Source organism: Triturus cristatus, chromosome 3_1, assembly GCF_964204655.1.
Source record: "Triturus cristatus chromosome 3_1, aTriCri1.1, whole genome shotgun sequence".
In the NCBI taxonomy this organism is placed as follows: domain Eukaryota; kingdom Metazoa; phylum Chordata; class Amphibia; order Caudata; family Salamandridae; genus Triturus; species Triturus cristatus.
The window spans coordinates 129,380,838-129,401,854 of NC_140583.1; the positions used below are offsets into that span (position 1 = coordinate 129,380,838).

Below are 21,017 nucleotides of genomic sequence, written 5' to 3' on the forward strand. Positions count from 1 at the left end.
CTAGGCGTTTGCAATCACTCTTGCTTTTCCTGAGGGCTACCGTAAACCAGAGCGGTGAGGCACGCGAGACCTTGGCAGGTCGCAAGGAGGAGGGGGCGAGCTTATCAGCACTGTGCTGGAGCTAATTTTCCAGACCTTCCACATCCTCTTCCACATTACAGTTAAAGGGGATCGGGTGATTGCTGAGGACAGTAGTTAGAGCCTCAGCTGTGATTTGGCTAAAAGGTCTAAAGCTACGGGAGTGTGGCCTTCCCTGGTATCTGTGAGAGTGCTGCACATTCTCAATTGTGAAATCAATAATCGAGTGATCGGACCATACTGTAGGAACAGAAGTCACTATTTTATCAGTTGAGAAAATCTGGTCCAAAAAATGTCTGTCTCGTGAGTCGTAAGAAGGACATAAGGTGTCAGTTTAAGGAAAGCCAGTGAGTCACATAGTCTAATAGGCTCCTGTTGAGTGGAATTATCCATACAAATATTAAAATCACCTAAAACAAGGCAGTGTTTAGATTTAATGGGAAGAGGAGAAACAGCATTGCTAATAGAGTCAAGAAACCGGCCCGCAGGACCGGGGGTCTATAACTTAGGATGCCTGCCAGAGATTGTTGCACTGACACCCTTACGTGAAACCCCAGACTTTCGGCACCAGCTATACCGTCTATAGGAACCATGGTGCAGGAAAAATTATGTTTAAAAATGATGGCGATGCCTCCCCCAGTGCCCGTCGGCCAATCCTTCCTGAGCATCAGATAACCAGGAGGAATGGCCATAGCAATGGTGGGATTTGATGTTTCTCTGAGACATGTCTCTGTTAAAAAAAAAAGGAGATCCAGGCTCTTATACACAAGTAAATCATAGTTTTGGAGGGCGTGTTTATTCAGGGATTGTGTGTCGAGAAGCAAGGCCTTCAAATGGCCTTTCTCCCTACCAGGCTTAGTCTCATGAAGAGCAGGCTAGCCCATAGACCCTCTTTCATGTATCGCCCCGGTATTTATATTAGAGGAAACCCAACCACAGTGGGTGCATACCAATCCATAGGTGTCCTTGGGTGTAGGGATGAGGGAGCAGCATCTCACTCTCCTACCTATGGCCATGAGCTGCAACCCAATGTAGGAACCTCAAGCACCGAGGCCGGAACCGGCCGCCTCCGGGACGCGGACGGGCGCAGACGGGCTTGCCTTCGGCACACCAGCAGCGCACCCGCTGCGCGCTCGACACATCTCGAGTTTTATGGGCAGGGAGCAAAAATTAGCTGGAACGCTCACCTGACCTGGAGGGCACCGCGGTCGCGGACCAACAATGAGTAAAAGTTTTAAAAGTTTAAAAGGAAGTGACTATCCTAGTGCAAAAATACAAATACAAATTTCAGATTTATAAAATGCACAATTCACATTCAATATCGGCCTCACAGTGTAACATGAGCTGAGAGCTAAGACCAATTGGGCAACACGTTATCCAAGTGAAATAAGTAAACACTTAGTTATGGGAACTGTCTCTTCAAACAGGCTAAGCCATATAAACAGCAAGCACTTCAAAATTGAAAACTATGTTCCTGTGTCAGTAAAGTAAACACATAAAACAACAGCTGGTCTCAAATAAGATAGGCTTCATCTACAGCCTACTAATCGAACTTCTCAATGACCTACTATCACCAAATCCTAATAGGAAGACAAATGGGACAATGTAAACCATCCTTCAAAAGCTATGGCCTCCATTCATAGGCCATCACACATGAAAGCCAATGGGAGCTTACCATGCCCATTTTCTCTCTGTACCATTTCTTATTTGTGGTAACAGCCGCCACTTGTGCCAAGACAAAGACTCAACTAGTCTTCTTTCTATAAGCCACTTAGCTTGCAGATATGAGAAGGCCAAATTATTAAATTAATTGTGAGCTTTACATAAGTTGGATGAGACCCAGTAGTTGACAGACCACTTCAGATACAGGACCAGTTTCCAAGTTACAGTTCACAGAGCGATCTATGCATATAATATACGTTGGAAAGTGAAGTAGAAGGCTGCTACACAAAACCTACACATTCTATGTTACACGGGTAAATGCTTTATAATAGAATTGGTATGATACTGATAATGTAATGGACTGTTATCAAATATAAACATCACAGTAAATAGCAGTGCCATACATAAACATACGGTGATAAACCAGTATCAAACGTCTAAGACTGGTGGCACTGGAATTTCATACTTTTGAGTTCTTTTGCAAAGATATCATAGGAAGAGTTTGCCCTGATGTTTAGCGGGATAGCGTTCAAGATCACGGGAACATTGATCGAAAAAAACTGCAATAGTGCTATTGTGAATGGTGGCATTTTCAGAATCTGGTTGTCTGTGACTAAGTTGTTGATGGCACCATGAAATTGCTAGTTTCTAGGTCAGACAGTTTTGGTACCAAAGTGGAGTGCTTTATATATAATCCAAGCAAATTGACCAATACTTCTATCCTTGATGGGATGCCACGCAGATTTATCATTACAGCGTTGATACGATAAAACTTTGTTGAATCCGTGGCCAAGTTTGGAATTCACAGCAGAGGTTAGTTTTTGTAGTCAAACCTAGATACTACAAGGGATCAAATGGCTTGTTTGAGAGCATTCTTAAGGTGATATTGCACCCCGTTGGCCAATGTATTAACGTGAGATGACAGTAATTGCAGAAGTTCAGATATTTTTGTTATAATTCCCCTCTGAAGTCTCAATAAAGTTGACTGGCTTTGCTAGGCACTGAATGACTGCACATTAAGTATTAAAGACAAAAATGATCGTCATCAAATAGCAGTATGACATTTCATGTTCCAACTGTGATGCAGGACGTATAAAAAAATAAGAATTACTTTCAAAAGGTGGTGCAATGCTTTCTTATTGCTGCCTTTAAAATAAACACACCTTTTTCAGATCAGTTTTCTTCTGTTGGAGGGCAGAGGCTGGTATTTGCTTTTTCAGTTCTTCTAGCTGTGAGGACAGCGAAGCAACCTTAGCTTTGTTTTGTAGCTTGGCTTTGGAGAGCTTTGCATCAGACGCTTCATTCTCTTCCTGAAACAATTTAAATGGGGCAAATAGAGAATGAACAAATTAACATTGTAAAAAGTATTTTGTAGATGCAGACATTGAGAGAACAGTGGTAAATGCATTGAAAGTCTACCCCGCCTGATGGTTCTTTAAAATCCAGCTTGTGTGTTTTATTTATCGTGATCATATTTGATATAGCACTACAGTGCATACGAGTGCTATTGGCACATTATATCCTAATCCTCATTACTTCTTTCAGCCACAATACTTTCAGGTTCATACAAGAAGAAAATATATTTTATGAACTAATATACATTTTTTATGTGGTGACATATACAACATAAAAACAAAAACGCATTAGGTCAAGAGACACTACAGCAAGCACATTAGAATTTTTTGTAGTGATATATTTACTGAAATTTTAAAAGAAAACCTTTCTGGATAACCACCATTATTGAACACCTGTGAAGTGGAGCATGCTTATGCAGGGAATTTCTATTCTCAAACAATGTATATGTCTGAGTTTTAGATGTATATCTACAATGTTAGTGAGTTACTTTCAATGAACAAATGCCTACTAATGGAAAAAGAAAAAAAGAATATTTTCCACACTGCCTGCAAATAAGGGAGTTTGATAAATTTTCTGTTCGAATCTGAACACCTACTCTAAAGTGTTTTTGCAGTACATTTGATTAGACATGTTGCATAATAAAAAGTTACAAACTGCAGATTATCTGGCATTCCCAATGGTTAGACTGTTATCCCCTTTCTGTGGAACACCAATTTACCACGATCAATTTCCCAAGATCACAGCTAGTGAACTCAGCCACCCAAGAGATTTGAAAGAGTTGTAATTTTCCACAGATGCACAAAAGGTTCTATATATCACAGTACTAATCAGGACAAGAGACAGTTGTCACTTTTTTCAGCGATAAAAGGCGCAGCCCGCATTCTGGGGTTTTATTCTATTTAGCACCACAGTGTGGGAACGTTTTTTCCTGTTCTCAGTTACACAGAAAGCGCAAATCGCAAAAAAATTACATATTGTTTAATTTTACCTAGTGAACAGATATTTTCTCATCTGGGAATCGTCATTCTTGTCCTTTTGCCCTCTCCAACCCAAGTTGTCTTCACCTGGCTTTCAAGGAGAGCATGCAAGCTTGGTGAATGTGCGTTGAGGTAAAAATGGACCTTTTTCCGCCTAGCAGTTTGATGCAGTTATGCAGCAACAATGAATTCTTATTCTCTAGCTCCTGTTACCTAGTGTGCAGTGATCTTTTTCTGTCAGCAGCAGAAATCAAATTGCGTCGTATCTATTCTCAAAACGGGCCAAAGTTAACAATCTGTAATTTGCAGATCATGTGTGAAATATAAATGGGGGAATGGACATAAATATCAGCAAAAGCTTAGACAACCAGAGTTTGAATAAATAGACTGCCACATATGAGGAAAAGTAGGGGTCAGGACAGTTTAAATCTTGAAGTCAAGCAAATATCAGCTGCAATCTGAAATCGCTGCACGGAGACATCATATTAACCATAACTGATTAGTTCAAGCAGTTCGTTGTTTCATTTGTTTGATGTCCAGTTCAAACCTAGGATTAATGTAAATACCTTGAAGGAAAAGCACATGTCTCAACACAAAAAGGTCACCAGTAGACCTAGTTTTAATGTATGACTAAGCCTTAACTTGTTCAAACAGTGTCTCTTTAAGTCTCCACTCAAGAGATTAGATCTGTGGTCAAATACCTTCATTTCCATGTTAACCTAAGGTCATTATATTGAAAAATATAGATTAACTCAACCAAAAGGCTCCAGGATATACTAGGTATACCCTGGCAACAGCAACTAAAAAACAAGCATTGGCATAGGCAATAGGACTCGCCTTTGGGAGCTTATAAGTGTTTAGCCATGCAGCACATTATCACCCACCGGGCAGATTTCTGTAATGAACTAGTACTTATGTTAAGTGCTTTGATACCTTCATTCGCGCTACATAATGCAAAAAATAAAAAGGAATGAAAGGAGAAGTGCTTGCAGATTTCTGAGGAGGGGGAGCGAAAAGATGCACTCTGTAGAGTTAAGCTGTGCCTACCTGCTGTAGATGTTTGGTTTTTCTCCACAACAGTTCGGGTAAAATGCTGATTGCTAACGTCTCCTCTGATTTGTTTAACCAGAAGCATGATCATTCGGTCAACAAATGGTTAAGCATCACAATGTAGCTATTTACTGAAAACCCATGAGGATCGTTCCCTTCCTCCCCAAGACATGAGTGGTCTTTAAGGAGCTTTAACTACTGGAGCAGCAGCTTGTTGCCTTCCAGGGTAGGCTTGTTGGCCAAGGCCCGCTCATTAGACGGTGCTGACGACTCCACTGAAAAGTAAGATGTCACCGTAATTGATTTTGTTTCTGTTCCTTTGTGTTTTAGAGAAAATGAAAGCGCACTCTTGAGGCAGTGGGGTGGAGGGGAAGCGCCTTCTAATGAAAGCGGCAAGGTCTGGAAATGAAACCTGACCCAAAACAGATGGCAGCCTGCGCGCCGCCGCTCCTGGCTCCTATTATATAATGCCAATACCAAATCAGAAAGCAAGCACAGTATAGAAAATCAGGAGCCGAATTGAAAGGAGGAGAAAGTGAGTTATCCCAGTGAGCAAGTGAAGGAGGGGCTGGAGTATGCTGCATCTTGGTGCCGAGTAACAGATGTTTATTGCCAACCAAATGAATATTAATTAGTCCGTCTGCCTCTAGTAGGATGAAAGGCTGAGCAGACGCGCCGGGGTTCGAACCTGCGGATGTGAGGTCAAGCATAAGATTAATAGGGTGATTGCCTTAAAGTTAAGATTGCATTATATAATGCCAGTACCAAATCGGAACGCGAGCACAGTAGAGAAAATCAGGAGCCGTGTGTGTAAGCAGAGGCCTCGCTACCTCTGTTGCCACTGTCAAAACATGATTCTGCTGCTTTTCTCCTTCTACAAGTCAACAGCAATGGGCCTAGCATGACAGCGAATGCACAAGTTTCTCATTTGCAAACAGAGCATTGCCAGGGCTGTGCGTGTGCATGTGGCATGTGAAGGGAGGGTTGGTTAAAAAGAATGGAGCGAGAGAGAAGTAGGGACGAGTGAGCACGGCGAACACGCTAATTAAAAACAGATGGTGATATGACCCCGAACAGATGGCGCCCCTGCTCGTAACCACAAGCTGTAGGCCGTGGGCGGATACATTTACTGGGAAAGGTGGGACATGCAGCCGCCTTTGCCCAATTGCGTGCTGTCTTTTTAGAAAAACAAACGCAAAGACCAATTGAAATAATGCAGAAAAAAAAACACACGCACGAGCGAGTAAAAAGTCCAGAGTGATTCCAAGAGGTCGTTTTCCTGCTGCGCTAGGCTCGACCTAATGAACTCATTCTTATTTCTTCCTCCACCCATGAAATCCATTTGCTTAAGCAAGTTTGCTGTAGTATAACTGACCCCTAAGAAATCGGTAGATCAAAGAACCTTTTCACTGAAGCACTTAATACTCATCTAGTCCTCTGACCTCCTGGTCAGGGACCTGCTCTACCCCAGCAGCTCTGCTGTTGCGCTGCCTGCCTCTGACCCAGATCTCCCATGGCTGGTAAGAGTTCGAGGCCCCCTCCACTAACTGTACCGTTGCCTGTCTGTGTTATTCCATTTTTTCGTCAATTGCATCCTTATTCAGCCTCGATCATCTTCGCTTTTCATACCGTTGTGCCCTGTCTTGTGCCCGTTTTCTTCTTCATTTTCTCTAATTGTATCCTTGCCCATCTTCTCTGTTTTCTTTCCCCTAATGTTGTGTCCTGATTATGCCAGTTTTCTTTTTTTTTATATTCTGTTTATTGAATAAGAAAAAAAACGTATGACAGATTATAAAAAAGTGACATCGTGAATCAGTACCTTAGCCATCATCAATGTGTCAGTACTTTCTAACATTACCATTACACTACATATCGTTAATTTACATTATGACCAATCATTTTACGTAGTTATACATTCCTGTATAAAGGGATCAAGAAACGGTACACATAGCATTCCCCTCGCTTTGTTCCAGTCCCTCCCAGATCTTGGCCCATTTACAGGGGATACCCCCTCCCATCAACGATCACCCTCTCCGTCTGCATACACCAGTCCATATCGGCTTTCCAGTCCCGGAGTTTGGGTGCTGTGTTTCCCTTACAAGCTCTAGCAATGTTATGTTTTGCAACTACATTTCTAAGGGAAACCCAGATCCTTTCTTTAGCGGTCAAGTCTGTTGCATCCCATATGTTAAGAAGGCACAGTCGGGGGTGACTTCCATATTTTTCCCGCAGACCTCCCACATTTTTTAGGCTATTTTCTTCCAATACAACTGTATAGTCAGGCATTTCCTCCACTGATGTAGATACGTGCCCACTTGGCCACAACCCCTGGGACATTGCAGGGAGCTTAAAATGCACATCTTGGCCAACGCGACACCAGTATAATAAACTCTAAGGAAGAGCTTAAGTTGGATTAGCTTAAATCTGGATCATATTGCAACCTCCCGAGGGGAGGCCAACACTTCCTGCCACTCCTCATCATCTAGGTCTCCCACATCTTCCACCCACTTAAAACGGATCTTCACCAAAGCATCTGGGGAATTATTTAAAATCTTTCTGTAAGTCAGGGAGATTACTTTATCTTAGAGATAATCATCAAGGAGTCTGTCCTCCAATGGCGAGGCTGCTGGGAGATCTGTGCCCTTGGGCACTGCTTTATACAACGCATTACGAACTTGAAGGTATCGGAAGCTTTCCCCCGGATTTAGATCATAGTCTCTTTGAAGGTCACTAAATGAGACCACTTTACCTCTCGCCCATATGTCGCCTACTGTTGAAAGCCCAATGAGGTCCCACTTACGAAATCCTTGGTTGTGTGCCAGGGGCCCCAAATCGATCAGACACAAAGAGGTGGTGGCTAGGGTAATCTCGTTTTTCCAACCCAAGGAGGAGGTAGTTGCATACCATAAGGCAACGTTGGTGCGATCGCAGTATATACCAGGGCATTTCTCCGCCCTCCATATAGTGCCCATTGATAAGACCCAGCATTTGTACCTATCCATTCTATAAGCAGGTTCAGTTACTGGCCAATGTACCCAGTGGTTAGTGACTGCTAATTAGGAAGCCCAGTAGTAACTCTTCAAATCAAATCAAATCAGGTGTTTATTAAGCGCGACTACTCACCTGTAAGGGTCTCAAGGCGCTGAGGGGTGTGGGGGGGGGGTCGCAGGTTCCAGTCCATGAAGGAGGGGGTCTGTCGAAGAGCCAGGTTTTGAGGTTTCTTGCAAAGATGGGGAGCGATGTTATCTGTCTGAGGTGGAGCAGAAGGTCGTTCCAGGCTCTGGCCGCGCGGAAGGAGAAGGAGCGGCCTCCCGATCTGGTCTTTCTGGTGCGGGGGACCACGGCGTAGGAGAGCTGGGCTGATCGTAGGGTCCTTTGGGGTGCGTGAAATTTGAGTCGGCTATTCAGGTATTATGGTCCGGTGTCGTGGAGGGCCTTGTGAGCGTGGGTTAGCATCTTGAAGGTGACTCTAGCTTCGATGGGGAGCCAGTGGAGTGTGCGCAGGTGCTGGGAGATGTGGCAGTGTCTTGGCTGGTTGAGGACCAGTCTTGTGGCGGCGTTTTGGATGTTCTGTAGCTTGCAGGTGAGGTTTTTGTTTATTCCGGCATAGAGTGCGTTGTCGGAGTCGAGCCTGCTGGTGACTAGGGCGTGAGTGACGGTCTTTCTGTGTTCGAGAGGGATCCATTTGAAGGTCTTACGTAGGAGGCAGAGGGTGTGGAAGCAGGAGGACGAGACAGAGTTGATCTGGCGGTCCATTCTGAGCTCTGAGTCCCGGATGCTTCCCAGGTTGCATGAGTGGTCAGTGGGGTGGGGGTGGGGAGGGGCTTTCAAGGGCAGGGGCCACCAGGTTTGGGCCCTTGATGAGTGTTGGTGTTTTGTTGTGGCAGCTGTTTTTCATCCATTTGGCGACGGCTTCCATGCCTTCTCGAAAGTTGTGTCTGGCAGTGTAGGGTTTGTTGGATAGGGAGAGGATGAGTTGGGTGTCGTCTGCGTATGACACAATGTTGAGTCCGTAGGTTCTGACCATGGGGGCGAGCGGAGCCATGTAGACGTTGAAGAGCGTAGGGCTGAGGGAGGACCCCTGGGGGACTCCGCAGGTGGTATGTGCAGGGTCCGAGAGGAAAGGGGAGGAGGAGGGGGAGGGGAGTCTGACCCGCTGCGTTCTGCCGGAGAGGAAGGAGCGGATCCAGTCGAGGCCCTTGTCTTGGATCCCTCCATCATGGAGTCTGCGTATTAGGGTGCGGTGAGAGACTGTGTTGAACGCTGCTGAGAGGTCGAGGAGGATGAGGGCTGCTGTTTCTCCTTTGTCCAGTAAGGTATGGATGTCGTCTGTTGCGGCGAGGAGGGCGGTTTCCGGAAGCCGGAATGGGAGGAGTCGAGGATGTTGTGCTCTTCGATGAATGACGAGTTGGCTGTTGATGGCTTTCTCAATGACTTTCGCTGGGAATGGGAGCAGGGAGATGGGTCTGTAGTTTTTGAGGTTGGTGGGGTCCGCCAAGGGTTTCTTCAGGATGGGGTAGATCTCAGCGTGTTTCAAGTCGTCAGGGAACGAGGTGGTTGCCAGGGAGCGGTTGATGGTGTGGCAGAGCATGGGTGTGATGGTGCTGGCGGCTCTGTTGAAAATGTGGTGGGAGCAGGGGTCCGTGGGGGCCCCGGAGTGGATTGACTTCATCGTCTTCAGTGTGTCTTCGGTGGTGAGGGCTGTCCAGTTGTCGATCGCTGGCATCAGGGTGTCGGGAGTGGTTGGTGAGGGTTCAGTGTGTTGGTTGAGCGCTGGGAGAGCAATGCTTCCATCGTACCAGCTCTTCGTGAGCTTGGTCAAAGAGATACGGGGTATTGACTGTATAACCGGAATATTTCTGAAACAGGGTGAATATTTGGAGTAATCTATGTATGGAAAAATAAGGCCGGGCCAGATACAATAAAATATCATCTGCATAGAGGGAGATTCTATCCTCCCAGTCCCTTATCCAGCATAAGCCACTGATGAGGGGATCCCCCCTGATCCAGATTGCCAACGGTTCGAGAACCAAAGCAAATATCAGCGGGGAGATTGGACATCCCTTCCGTGTCTCCCTATGCGAGGCGAAGGTTGCCGAACGGCCCCTGTTCACCGTCACTCTCGCCAGGGGCTCTGAATACAGGAGCCACACTGTAGTGAATACACTTAAACATTTGATGTTTAGTGATATATTTATTTAAATACTCAATCGGACATAAAGGCAATGCGTCCTGCCCGGAGCAAACTGCAAGTCCAGTGAACCGTATCGTTAAGTTTTTTCAAATATCAACATACAGTTGTCTAACAACAGTGAGCTCGTACACAGTCTACGCGAGCTTAACATTTTAAATACAAACAGGTTCTCGTTCTGCTTTGTCCTCGTGAATACTCGGGAGAGCAAGAGGCACGAGACAAAGCAGAACGAGAGATAGAACACTACACATCTCCTCCTTTATACAACATTTCTTTTTAAACATATTCACAAACATAATCACTCAAAGAAACCGGACGTCTGATTATTCTTTTACTTCTGACGTTGACATCCTTGCTTTGAGACGGACCATGTTGAATGCAGACATCTTCCACATGATCATCGCATTGAAGAACATTAGATGAGTCCTTTATAATCTTAGATTGATGAGGAACAACACTGTTAAGCTTGGGAGCATTACATAATGTGACTCTCTTGAGGTTCCAACACTTTCCATCATCAAAAATAACAGCATTTTTCCTTAGAGAAGCAATGCGCTGAGGAAGGAAGAATTTGCTAACTCCTTTCTTTGTGAACCAGGTTTTTTAATTCTAACCCATTGACCAACAGAGAGTTTGACATCTTTAGTACTATGTTTAGCATCGTAGAATTTTTTTATACTTGTCATGTTTGAGAGACAGGTTATTTTTAACCACGACAGACATTGGTGTCACGACGTGTGACACCAATGCAAACTTTTGGGGAAAAATGGTTATCTAGTTGTCTGATGGCTTGATTGAAAATATTATCATCCCCAGAAACTGTTTAATTTATTATAGACCCTTAAACCTTCTGGGCCTAGACTGTGCATTAACAAACCTTTTTTCCTGTCTGCAGATAATTTATTAGCATGGTCAAGGGTGAATAAATAGTTAATAAAGTATTCTTTCCATTGTAACCATGGAACCGGGGGATCACCAGGAACACATAGGAATTCTTTTGGTGGGTTAACTGTGATGTTTGTTACCGGAGTAGCCATAACAATATATAAATATGACTAAAATGATATTGAAATCCTGCAAGAAATATAAGGTTAATTGTACACACAAATGCAAAGAATTAAGAGTGCTGGAAAGAATGGTAGAAGAAAAATAAAAAGATTATTAAATCAACAAGGAATAATAAATGTCTAATCAAATAATTAGATAAATGACCAGAACACAGTATCCAAAGGTAGCACATGCTGAAGTGCCTGTGAGTCAAAGAGTTTTTTTTTTTTGTTGTTGAATAACTGACAGATTTGTTGGAGACAATGTTACGAGGACTGGAGATGCAAAACTGGAATAATATATAAAATAAATATTAGAGAAAGTCACTTCTGACTTCGCGCTTGGCAAGAAGCAGGCGGGTGATTAACTAGGAGCTTTGCCTTTCCCTTGCGCAGATAATAAGGCACACGGTTGATTGAGTTGACTTTGAGACTACAGTTGAAAGCCTGTAACAACCCTTCCTTATACGCGCACAAGAATGAGAATACCCTCTCTTCAAAAATGACAGATGCCCAGCTCAGCAGTAATGCTCTGTCAACAGCGCAAAGTTAAAGTATAAAGAAAAACATTTCCAATGCCTCAACTGCTGAACAAAGCTTGTGAAATAAATGTTTCAGAGTCAATTCCAGTGTAAGACAAACGCGCACAACACAGTTTGCTTGCTTGATAAAGCGCTGCTTTCACAGGGTAACAACACTGCAGTTACCTCACAAGAGCCGAAGAATGTCGCTGACCGCACTTTCCCCCAAGCGTGAAGATGAAACAATCCCTCTTACCGCAACCTCAGTGTGAAGCATGTAAAACGATGCTGAATTAACCGCCGGAGGAGCGTCGGAGGAATGGCCAATTAGACGATTATCCAATACGAAAGAAATTCAGGGGAAAGGCAGGTCAAACGAAGCTGCGCCAATAGAAATAACGCTCACAAACGAAGTCGATGACTGAATGAAGGCTGCAATTAGATTCGGATCGACAAGCAGAAAATGATCCAAATCGAAGAAAACTGCGTGGATCCGCTCCGGTTGAGTTCCCAAGTCGCCAAAATGTAAGTGTAGTGAATACACTTAAACATTTAATGTTTAGTGATACATTTATTTAAATACTCAACCGGACATAAAGGCAATGTGTCCTGCCCGGAGCAAACGGCAAATCCAGTGAACCGTATCGTTAAGTTTTTTCAAATATCAACATACAGTTGTCTAACAACAGTGAGCTCGTACACAGTCTACGCGAGCTTAACATTTTAAATACAAACAGGTTCTCGTTCTGCTTGGTCCTCGTGAATACTCGGGAGAGCAAGAGGCACGACACAAAGCAGAACAAGAGATAGAACACTACATGCACCCATGACAGAAACTTCGGGCCTAATCCATACCCTTCTAACGACTAAAATAGATAGAGCCATTCTATCAGATCAAACGCCATTTTGGCATCTAGTGACATGATTACTGCATCTCCTTGTATAGTCCTAGCCCTGCCTAAGCCCCATGAAGCCTTCGCAGATTGAGTACCGTGTTTCTGCCAGGCATATAGCCAGACTGATCAGGATGGATAAGTTTATGGAGCAGGGGCAATAATCGCGTGGCAAAGAGTTTTGCCAATATTTTCACCTCTGGATTCAATAACGATATCAGCCGGTATGAACCACACTCTTCCGGAGGTTTTCCCTGTTTGTGGCTCACAACCATATTTGCCAATCTTTGTGTTTCAGGGAGGATACCTTTAACCACGCTTTCCTCGTACATATCTATTAAATATGGGGCTACGGTCGACGCATTAATTTTAAATAGTGCAAAGGCCCCCGCAATACTGTTTCTGTCCTTAAGTCGGTTCCCACCCTCCGTCACGATCTCAAAGACCAATAAACTTCACTAGAATTTTTAATCCACCCTGGGTACCACTTGGCTCTGGGTTTTCTCCCCCTCATGAGCTCATAAGGGGAAAACTTGGTAGAATCAACGATGGCAACTCTGTAAGTCCATAAGGTTTTAATTATTTGAATTTCCCATAGGACATTATTTTGACACGCTAATTGAATGGCACCCTTTAAAACTCTGTTGTATCTCTCAAACCATTTCCGCTCGGTTTATATAAGGAAGTGGCCTTGTGTGCAACACCACAAACACCACATTTAGATAAATATTGAGTCATGGCTTCCGAAGTAAATTGCACACCATTATCGCTGATTATGCTTGCAGGAGTACCTTCTGATGTGAAACCCTCATCAAAAAATGCAATAACAGTCTCGGTATCCAGTTTCTTAATAACTTTGAGAACAGGCCGTTTGGAAAAAACATCCATCATAGTGATGATATATTTTTCTGAGCTACCAATAGGACCCATGATATCTACGGCAAAAAACTCCCATGGAGCATTAGGACATACAAAATCACTCATGGGGGGTCTGAGGGTTTTAAGAGTCTTATCTGCTGAAGAACACAAGTTGCAAGCTCTTACTATTCTTTCTACAGAAATATCCAAACCAGGCCACCAGAATCTGCTCTTGACAATGCAGTTTGTTTTAGAGATTGCTAAATGTCCTTCATGACACAATGTAAGACTCTTTTCTCTCAGTACGGAAGGAGGAACAACCTTATCACCTCTCATTAAGTTACCATCCAATATGGACAACTCATTTCTGACCTCCCAAAAAGGTTTAATATCACTAATATCAACTTTACGAGGCCATCCTTTACAAATTCCAAGACCTTTTTTAAGCAAACACCAATGGATAAAGCATCATCCCATTCTTCTTTTTTTAAAGATTCCACACCATGGTCCCATAGCCATTCGACCTGCACACGGTCCATAAGATCGTCCTGGTTTTCTATCATTTGGACTGGCAAACGTGAAAGAAAATCTGCAACATCATTTTTCCTACCAGGCAAATATTCAACTTTGTATAAATAGTCTAGAAGTCTCATTGAGATGCGAGCTAACCTAGATGACACATTTATCATACCAACGATTGTCAGGACTTTAACAAGTGGTTTATGGTCACAATTGATAGTAACTTCATTTCCCCAAATAAATGTACGAAAATGTTCTAGTGGCCAACCACAAACAAGTGCTTCACGTTCTATTACCGCATACCGAGTTTCAGCTGGAGACAAAGTTCTCGAAGCATATGCTACATTGAAAAGGTGATTCGGTTCGCCATTGTAACTTAAAGGTGCAATATCAGGTTGAGACAAATCAGATCCCAATTTCATGACAAACTTTTCTGACCACACTGACTCATTTATTATGGTGAAAAGAGAGCCAGAATCAGCTGCTATGTAAATGCAGACACCACCTAAGGAGATATAACACATTGGTTTACTAGAATCATTATCGTGAGTAATGTGGAGTACCACCTTACCACCTTACTGATGGAATTAGATGAATCATCTTCACTCTCCTCATTATTAGAAGATGCATAACCTTCCTCAATACATTTGACTTGTTCTCTTTTAAAATTTCTAGCATGACATACTTTACTAAAAATGGCCCATTTTCTTACAGACTGTACATCTTTGCTTGATGGCAGGACAACTTTTATCATTTGCCAAATGATTCTTGCTATCACAACGATAACACTTGAAGATTTTATAATTCGTAGCCATTTTTTTTTTAACTAAAATCTTGGAGGATTTGTCCTTACTACGATTAGAAACAATTCTGGCTATAGTTTCTTGCTGAGACCCATCAGTACATTCTTTTTTAAGTGCTCTAGCGCACCTACCTGAAAAGTTCAGCTTTCCTAGCAATCGCTAGCACATCCTTAAGTGCATTGTCACCGTTTACTCATAATCTATCCTGAATGGAGGAATCATATGCATGCATTACTACCTGGTCTCTAATTAATTCTTCTTCAATGGTACCAAATATATAATCAATGGCTAATTTTTGAAGAGCAGTTACAAAATCATCAAACGTTTCATCCTTAAGTTGTTTCCTTGTGAAAAATTTGAAACGTGTGACACCAATGCAAACTTTTGGGGAAAAATGGTTATCTAGTTGTCTGATGGCTTGATTGAAAATATTATCATCCCCAGAAACTGTTTAATTTATTATAGACCCTTAAACCTTCTGGGCCTAGACTGTGCATTAACAAACCTTTTTTCCTGTCTGCAGATAATTTATTAGCATGGTCAAGGGTGAATAAATAGTTAATAAAGTATTCTTTCCATTGTAACCATGGAACCGGGGGATCACCAGGAACACATAGGAATTCTTTTGGTGGGTTAACTGTGATGTTTGTTACCGGAGTAGCCATAACAATATATAAATATGACTAAAATGATATTGAAATCCTGCAAGAAATATAAGGTTAATTGTACACACAAATGCAAAGAATTAAGAGTGCTGGAAAGAATGGTAGAAGAAAAATAAAAAGATTATTAAATCAACAAGGAATAATAAATGTCTAATCAAATAATTAGATAAATGACCAGAACACAGTATCCAAAGGTAGCACATGCTGAAGTGCCTGTGAGTCAAAGAGTTTTTTTTTTTTGTTGTTGAATAACTGACAGATTTGTTGGAGACAATGTTACGAGGACTGGAGATGCAAAACTGGAATAATATATAAAATAAATATTAGAGAAAGTCACTTCTGACTTCGCGCTTGGCAAGAAGCAGGCGGGTGATTAACTAGGAGCTTTGCCTTTCCCTTGCGCAGATAATAAGGCACACGGTTGATTGAGTTGACTTTGAGACTACAGTTGAAAGCCTGTAACAACCCTTCCTTATACGCGCACAAGAATGAGAATACCCTCTCTTCAAAAATGACAGATGCCCAGCTCAGCAGTAATGCTCTGTCAACAGCGCAAAGTTAAAGTATAAAGAAAAACATTTCCAATGCCTCAACTGCTGAACAAAGCTTGTGAAATAAATGTTTCAGAGTCAATTCCAGTGTAAGACAAACGCGCACAACACAGTTTGCTTGCTTGATAAAGCGCTGCTTTCACAGGGTAACAACACTGCAGTTACCTCACAAGAGCCGAAGAATGTCGCTGACCGCACTTTCCCCCAAGCGTGAAGATGAAACAATCCCTCTTACCGCAACCTCAGTGTGAAGCATGTAAAACGATGCTGAATTAACCGCCGGAGGAGCGTCGGAGGAATGGCCAATTAGACGATTATCCAATACGAAAGAAATTCAGGGGAAAGGCAGGTCAAACGAAGCTGCGCCAATAGAAATAACGCTCACAAACGAAGTCGATGACTGAATGAAGGCTGCAATTAGATTCGGATCGACAAGCAGAAAATGATCCAAATCGAAGAAAACTGCGTGGATCCGCTCCGGTTGAGTTCCCAAGTCGCCAAAATGTAAGTGTAGTGAATACACTTAAACATTTAATGTTTAGTGATACATTTATTTAAATACTCAACCGGACATAAAGGCAATGTGTCCTGCCCGGAGCAAACGGCAAATCCAGTGAACCGTATCGTTAAGTTTTTTCAAATATCAACATACAGTTGTCTAACAACAGTGAGCTCGTACACAGTCTACGCGAGCTTAACATTTTAAATACAAACAGGTTCTCGTTCTGCTTGGTCCTCGTGAATACTCGGGAGAGCAAGAGGCACGACACAAAGCAGAACAAGAGATAGAACACTACATGCACCCATGACAGAAACTTCGGGCCTAATCCATACCCTTCTAACGACTAAAATAGATAGAGCCATTCTATCAGATCAAACGCCATTTTGGCATCTAGTGACATGATTACTGCATCTCCTTGTATAGTCCTAGCCCTGCCTAAGCCCCATGAAGCCTTCGCAGATTGAGTACCGTGTTTCTGCCAGGCATATAGCCAGACTGATCAGGATGGATAAGTTTATGGAGCAGGGGCAATAATCGCGTGGCAAAGAGTTTTGCCAATATTTTCACCTCTGGATTCAATAACGATATCAGCCGGTATGAACCACACTCTTCCGGAGGTTTTCCCTGTTTGTGGCTCACAACCATATTTGCCAATCTTTGTGTTTCAGGGAGGATACCTTTAACCACGCTTTCCTCGTACATATCTATTAAATATGGGGCTACGGTCGACGCATTAATTTTAAATAGTTCAATCGGAAGAGCACACAGTCCCATCGCCTTTCCCAATTGTAAGACACTAATTGCCTTGGTAACCTCGTCTTTGGTCAAGTCGAGCTCAAGCTCTTGAAGTGTTCTGCAAAGGCCCCCGCAATACTGTTTCTGTCCTTAAGTCGGTTCCCACCCTCCGTCACGATCTCAAATACCCACATAGATGCCAGCTCACGCCGGTTCAGCCACCCTAGAAGCTTGCTCACTCTATCCACTATCTCATAAATCCGACACTGCATGACCCGGTAGTGAGCCTTAGCCGCCTCTTCGGCGATATCTCTATATTCCTTCTGCTTAAGGAGTAATTTATGTTTGAGGCTGGGGATACTGAAATCACTTGTTGTGAGAAGTTGGCCTGGCATATGGTGTCAACTAGTTATAGGCGATACCTTGCACCAGTCCAATTCGACTCTTAAGGTGATAGGTTAAAAGACAACCTTTAAAGAAAGTGATCCTAGTGGTAGATGTGGAGAGCAGCCTTCAGGCTAAGTCTTGAAGGAGTGTTAAGCTTATTGTTTTACCATGGATAACCTCTTGAATGACCAAATGAAAGAGTAGTCCACACAGGTATTTATTCAAATTATATGTATTTATTCTAAGAACAAATCCCACGAGTCTCTGGTGAGGCTGGAGTTAAAGATACAATTCAATAAAGCATTTAAACAACAATAAATAGCACTGGAATCACAGGGCCCCAGGGGGGGACCAAACCATATATTAAAAAAAGTGGTATAAGAACCACGACAGTTCTGCAGACAGTACCTAGGGCACTTGGGGTCGCTGGCCCCTTACGAAACCACCCAAGGTAGTGAGGAAGGGGACCCACGGGAGACGGGTGCAGTGTTTAAACTACAGTCGGGATCTCTATTAAACCCTATGTGAAATGTCGTGGTTGGAAATTACAAGAATCTGGACACTTCTAGCAGGAGTTCAAGTTCAGGAGCTTAGACTTATGCATTTGGAGGGCCCACACCCACGACAGTACCGAGGTACCACTGTTACCTGCCCCAGGGAAGCCGGGTGCATAGGTTGTTTTCGATGTCAGGTCGCGATCTTGTTTTCAATGGAAAAGGTGAAGAACTGCTGCTGGCGTGAAGCGTCGTCGATGTCGTGCAGATTGAAGATGTAGATCTGGAAGGAAAGGACCTGAAAGCAGAGGGGACAGAGTCGGGGTCACTAGCCAGTGACCAGGGAGCTCAGGAGAAAGAGCCCTTCAATGTCGGGTGCTTCCAGGTTGAAGACGGGTAGCTTGGATCAGCAGCCACGGGGTCCAGGAGGCTTCAAGGAAGGCCAGCTTCTGGAGGGCGACTGTCCCACAAAGGATGAAGGCCGCTGCGGTGTTAGTGTCCGGATTGGATCCACTAAGCCTTGGCAACCGCAACCCACGCAAGGATCACGAAACAGCTACGGTGCAGACCCACGAGGTCTGAGCGAGGTCTCCAGCGAAGAGACTGTAGAGCAGGCCTGGAGCAACCAGGGGAGCCCTTTAAAGTAAAGATTGACCTCCGCTAGGGCCCACCAGTCGAGAGACAAGGGACCGCGGGAGGCGGCAATTTGGAGTGCGTAAAGATGAGCCCACGGGTCGCCGGAGCGGGCTGGAGCGTCGTCCTTTGGCACAAGTAATGCTGAGACGTTGGCTCAATGATGGGCCAAAGCGCAACTTCCCCACTGGTCGGGGTCGTGTGCTGTGCAAGAGATGGTCGGTGTCATGGGGTATTGGGGATCTCGGCACCCACCCGGTCCACGGTGCTGAGCTTTGCTGTTCACACTCACTGGCCTCTGGGATGCTTGGAAACCCACCTCAGGGTAGGTAGAGGTCTTCGATGTCCATAGGAGCAGCGGAGTTCCAACCGGGTCACTTGCAGTGTTTCAGGTGCCTGCCAAGCAGGGGGGTTAACTCCTTTACCCCAAGGAAGATTTCTTCATTCAGCTGTGCGGCAGCTCGTCGAAGGTTCAAGTCTTTGAAGTCCAAGATTAATCTGAGGCTCTGGGGACCCTGCACCTACCTTTATCCAGAAATTAGGGGAGTGTCTGAATCAGAGCCCACCAATGAGAGTTCAAGCGGGAAAGGGTGGCTACATCCTCTCGCCTTTGTGTGTTTTCCCACCAGGGAAGGGGACAGGATGCCCCTGAACCGGTTTGAGGCGGTGTATGCAGAAGTAGGCACTGGAGAAGCCTACGTGCAAGTTTGAAAGACATCCTATGGTGCACCCACCCAGTTCCAATCCACATAGTCTGTCTGGGGAGGTTGGAACACCTCCCTGCAACAAGATCCCTATTGTCCAGCTGCCGTGGCTGGAGTTCTGCCCAGCAACAGGCAGTGTGGGTGGCGGGTAGCATCCATTTTGTACTACGTGTGCACTTTTAAATTGGTGTCTAAAATTTGCCGCTTTTACCATATCACCCCTCTAGCAGGGGGGAATCATGCCCTCACTCCCATGGCTGGATTGGGGGTATGATTCCACGATGTTTGACACCAAACATGACATGGTTCTGTGCAGCCACTCTCAAGTTATCACGCTATGGCGATTACTTATAATGCAGTTAAGAGTATATGGTATGGCTGCACTACAAACAAACCAGCAATAGTTTTAACGAAGGTTGCGGAAGGGTTCTACACAGGTAAGAGTTCCCCCTCACACATATCTCAGCACCCTGCCTTGTAGGATTAGCAAGGCCTGCCTTAGGGGTGACCTATGAGGATATATGTGTTGTATTTAAGTGGGATACAGGATACCTATATCCCTGTAAGGGGTGCAAGCACCACCTAACCCAGACTACAGTAGTGGTCTGGTGGGGTCAGTGTGTATGGCTGTCCCAGGGGCGGCACAATAAGTGCTGCAGCCCCTGGTAGGCCTCTGAGGGACCTATGCCCTGGGTACCTAGGGTACCATCTACAAGGGGCTAATAGGGTGTCCTCAGTATCCAATTGGTATGTACCTAGGGTACTCACAACAGTTTAGAGCGGAAGCAGATAGGCTGGGGTCCTGGATAGCAGGGCCACAGCCTGGCTAGAGTCAGAAAACAGTCAAAACATCAGCAAAAAAGTTGGGGGTAACTATGCAGTCGATGCCACTCTCCTACACTTGTTCTTCCTCCAATTGGGATATTTCGCCTTCTAGGGTAAGTAGCGGTTTTTGCTTTTCTTTCTTTTATCCAGCAACCATGGATTCTCCCTGTCCCCTAACCACTGTTTTATACGCCTCCCACAACGTCCACTGAGCCCACGTTTTCTTTAAACTAATTTTCTGTTGTCTCAATTAGCCCTTCCCGAATCATAGGGAGTCACAAATACCAAGGATTAAGCGCAATCTCGCGTCTATTGTCCGCGCGAATATCTCCATATGTAACTACCACCGGAGAATGATCAGAGATGCCCCTAGGGAGGTGCCCCACTTGTCTAAACAGGGACAGCTGATCCGCTCTACAAAATACATAATCTATACGAGATAAACTCCCGTGCACACCCGAATGAAAGGTGTAGAGGAGGGAAGATGGATTGTATGCTCTTCAAACATCCAACAAACCCATGGCTGTTAAGAAGTCTCCTAGCGCTCTCCCAGCCTGCACCTCC

The 21,017-nt window shown here is 44.2% G+C and overlaps 1 protein-coding gene across 2 annotated transcripts in view; it reads right to left on the reverse strand.

The window, feature by feature from the left end:
• Window positions 1–21,017, reverse strand: part of LOC146859819 (uncharacterized) — a 518,852-nt gene that overhangs the window by 447,798 nt on the left and 50,037 nt on the right. For both annotated transcript variants that reach the window (XM_085643565.1, XM_085643566.1), the window contains exon 4: window positions 2,904–3,050. In XM_085643565.1, coding sequence (XP_085499691.1) covers window positions 2,904–3,050 — 147 coding nt within the window. The remainder of the gene's footprint in view (window positions 1–2,903; window positions 3,051–21,017) is intronic.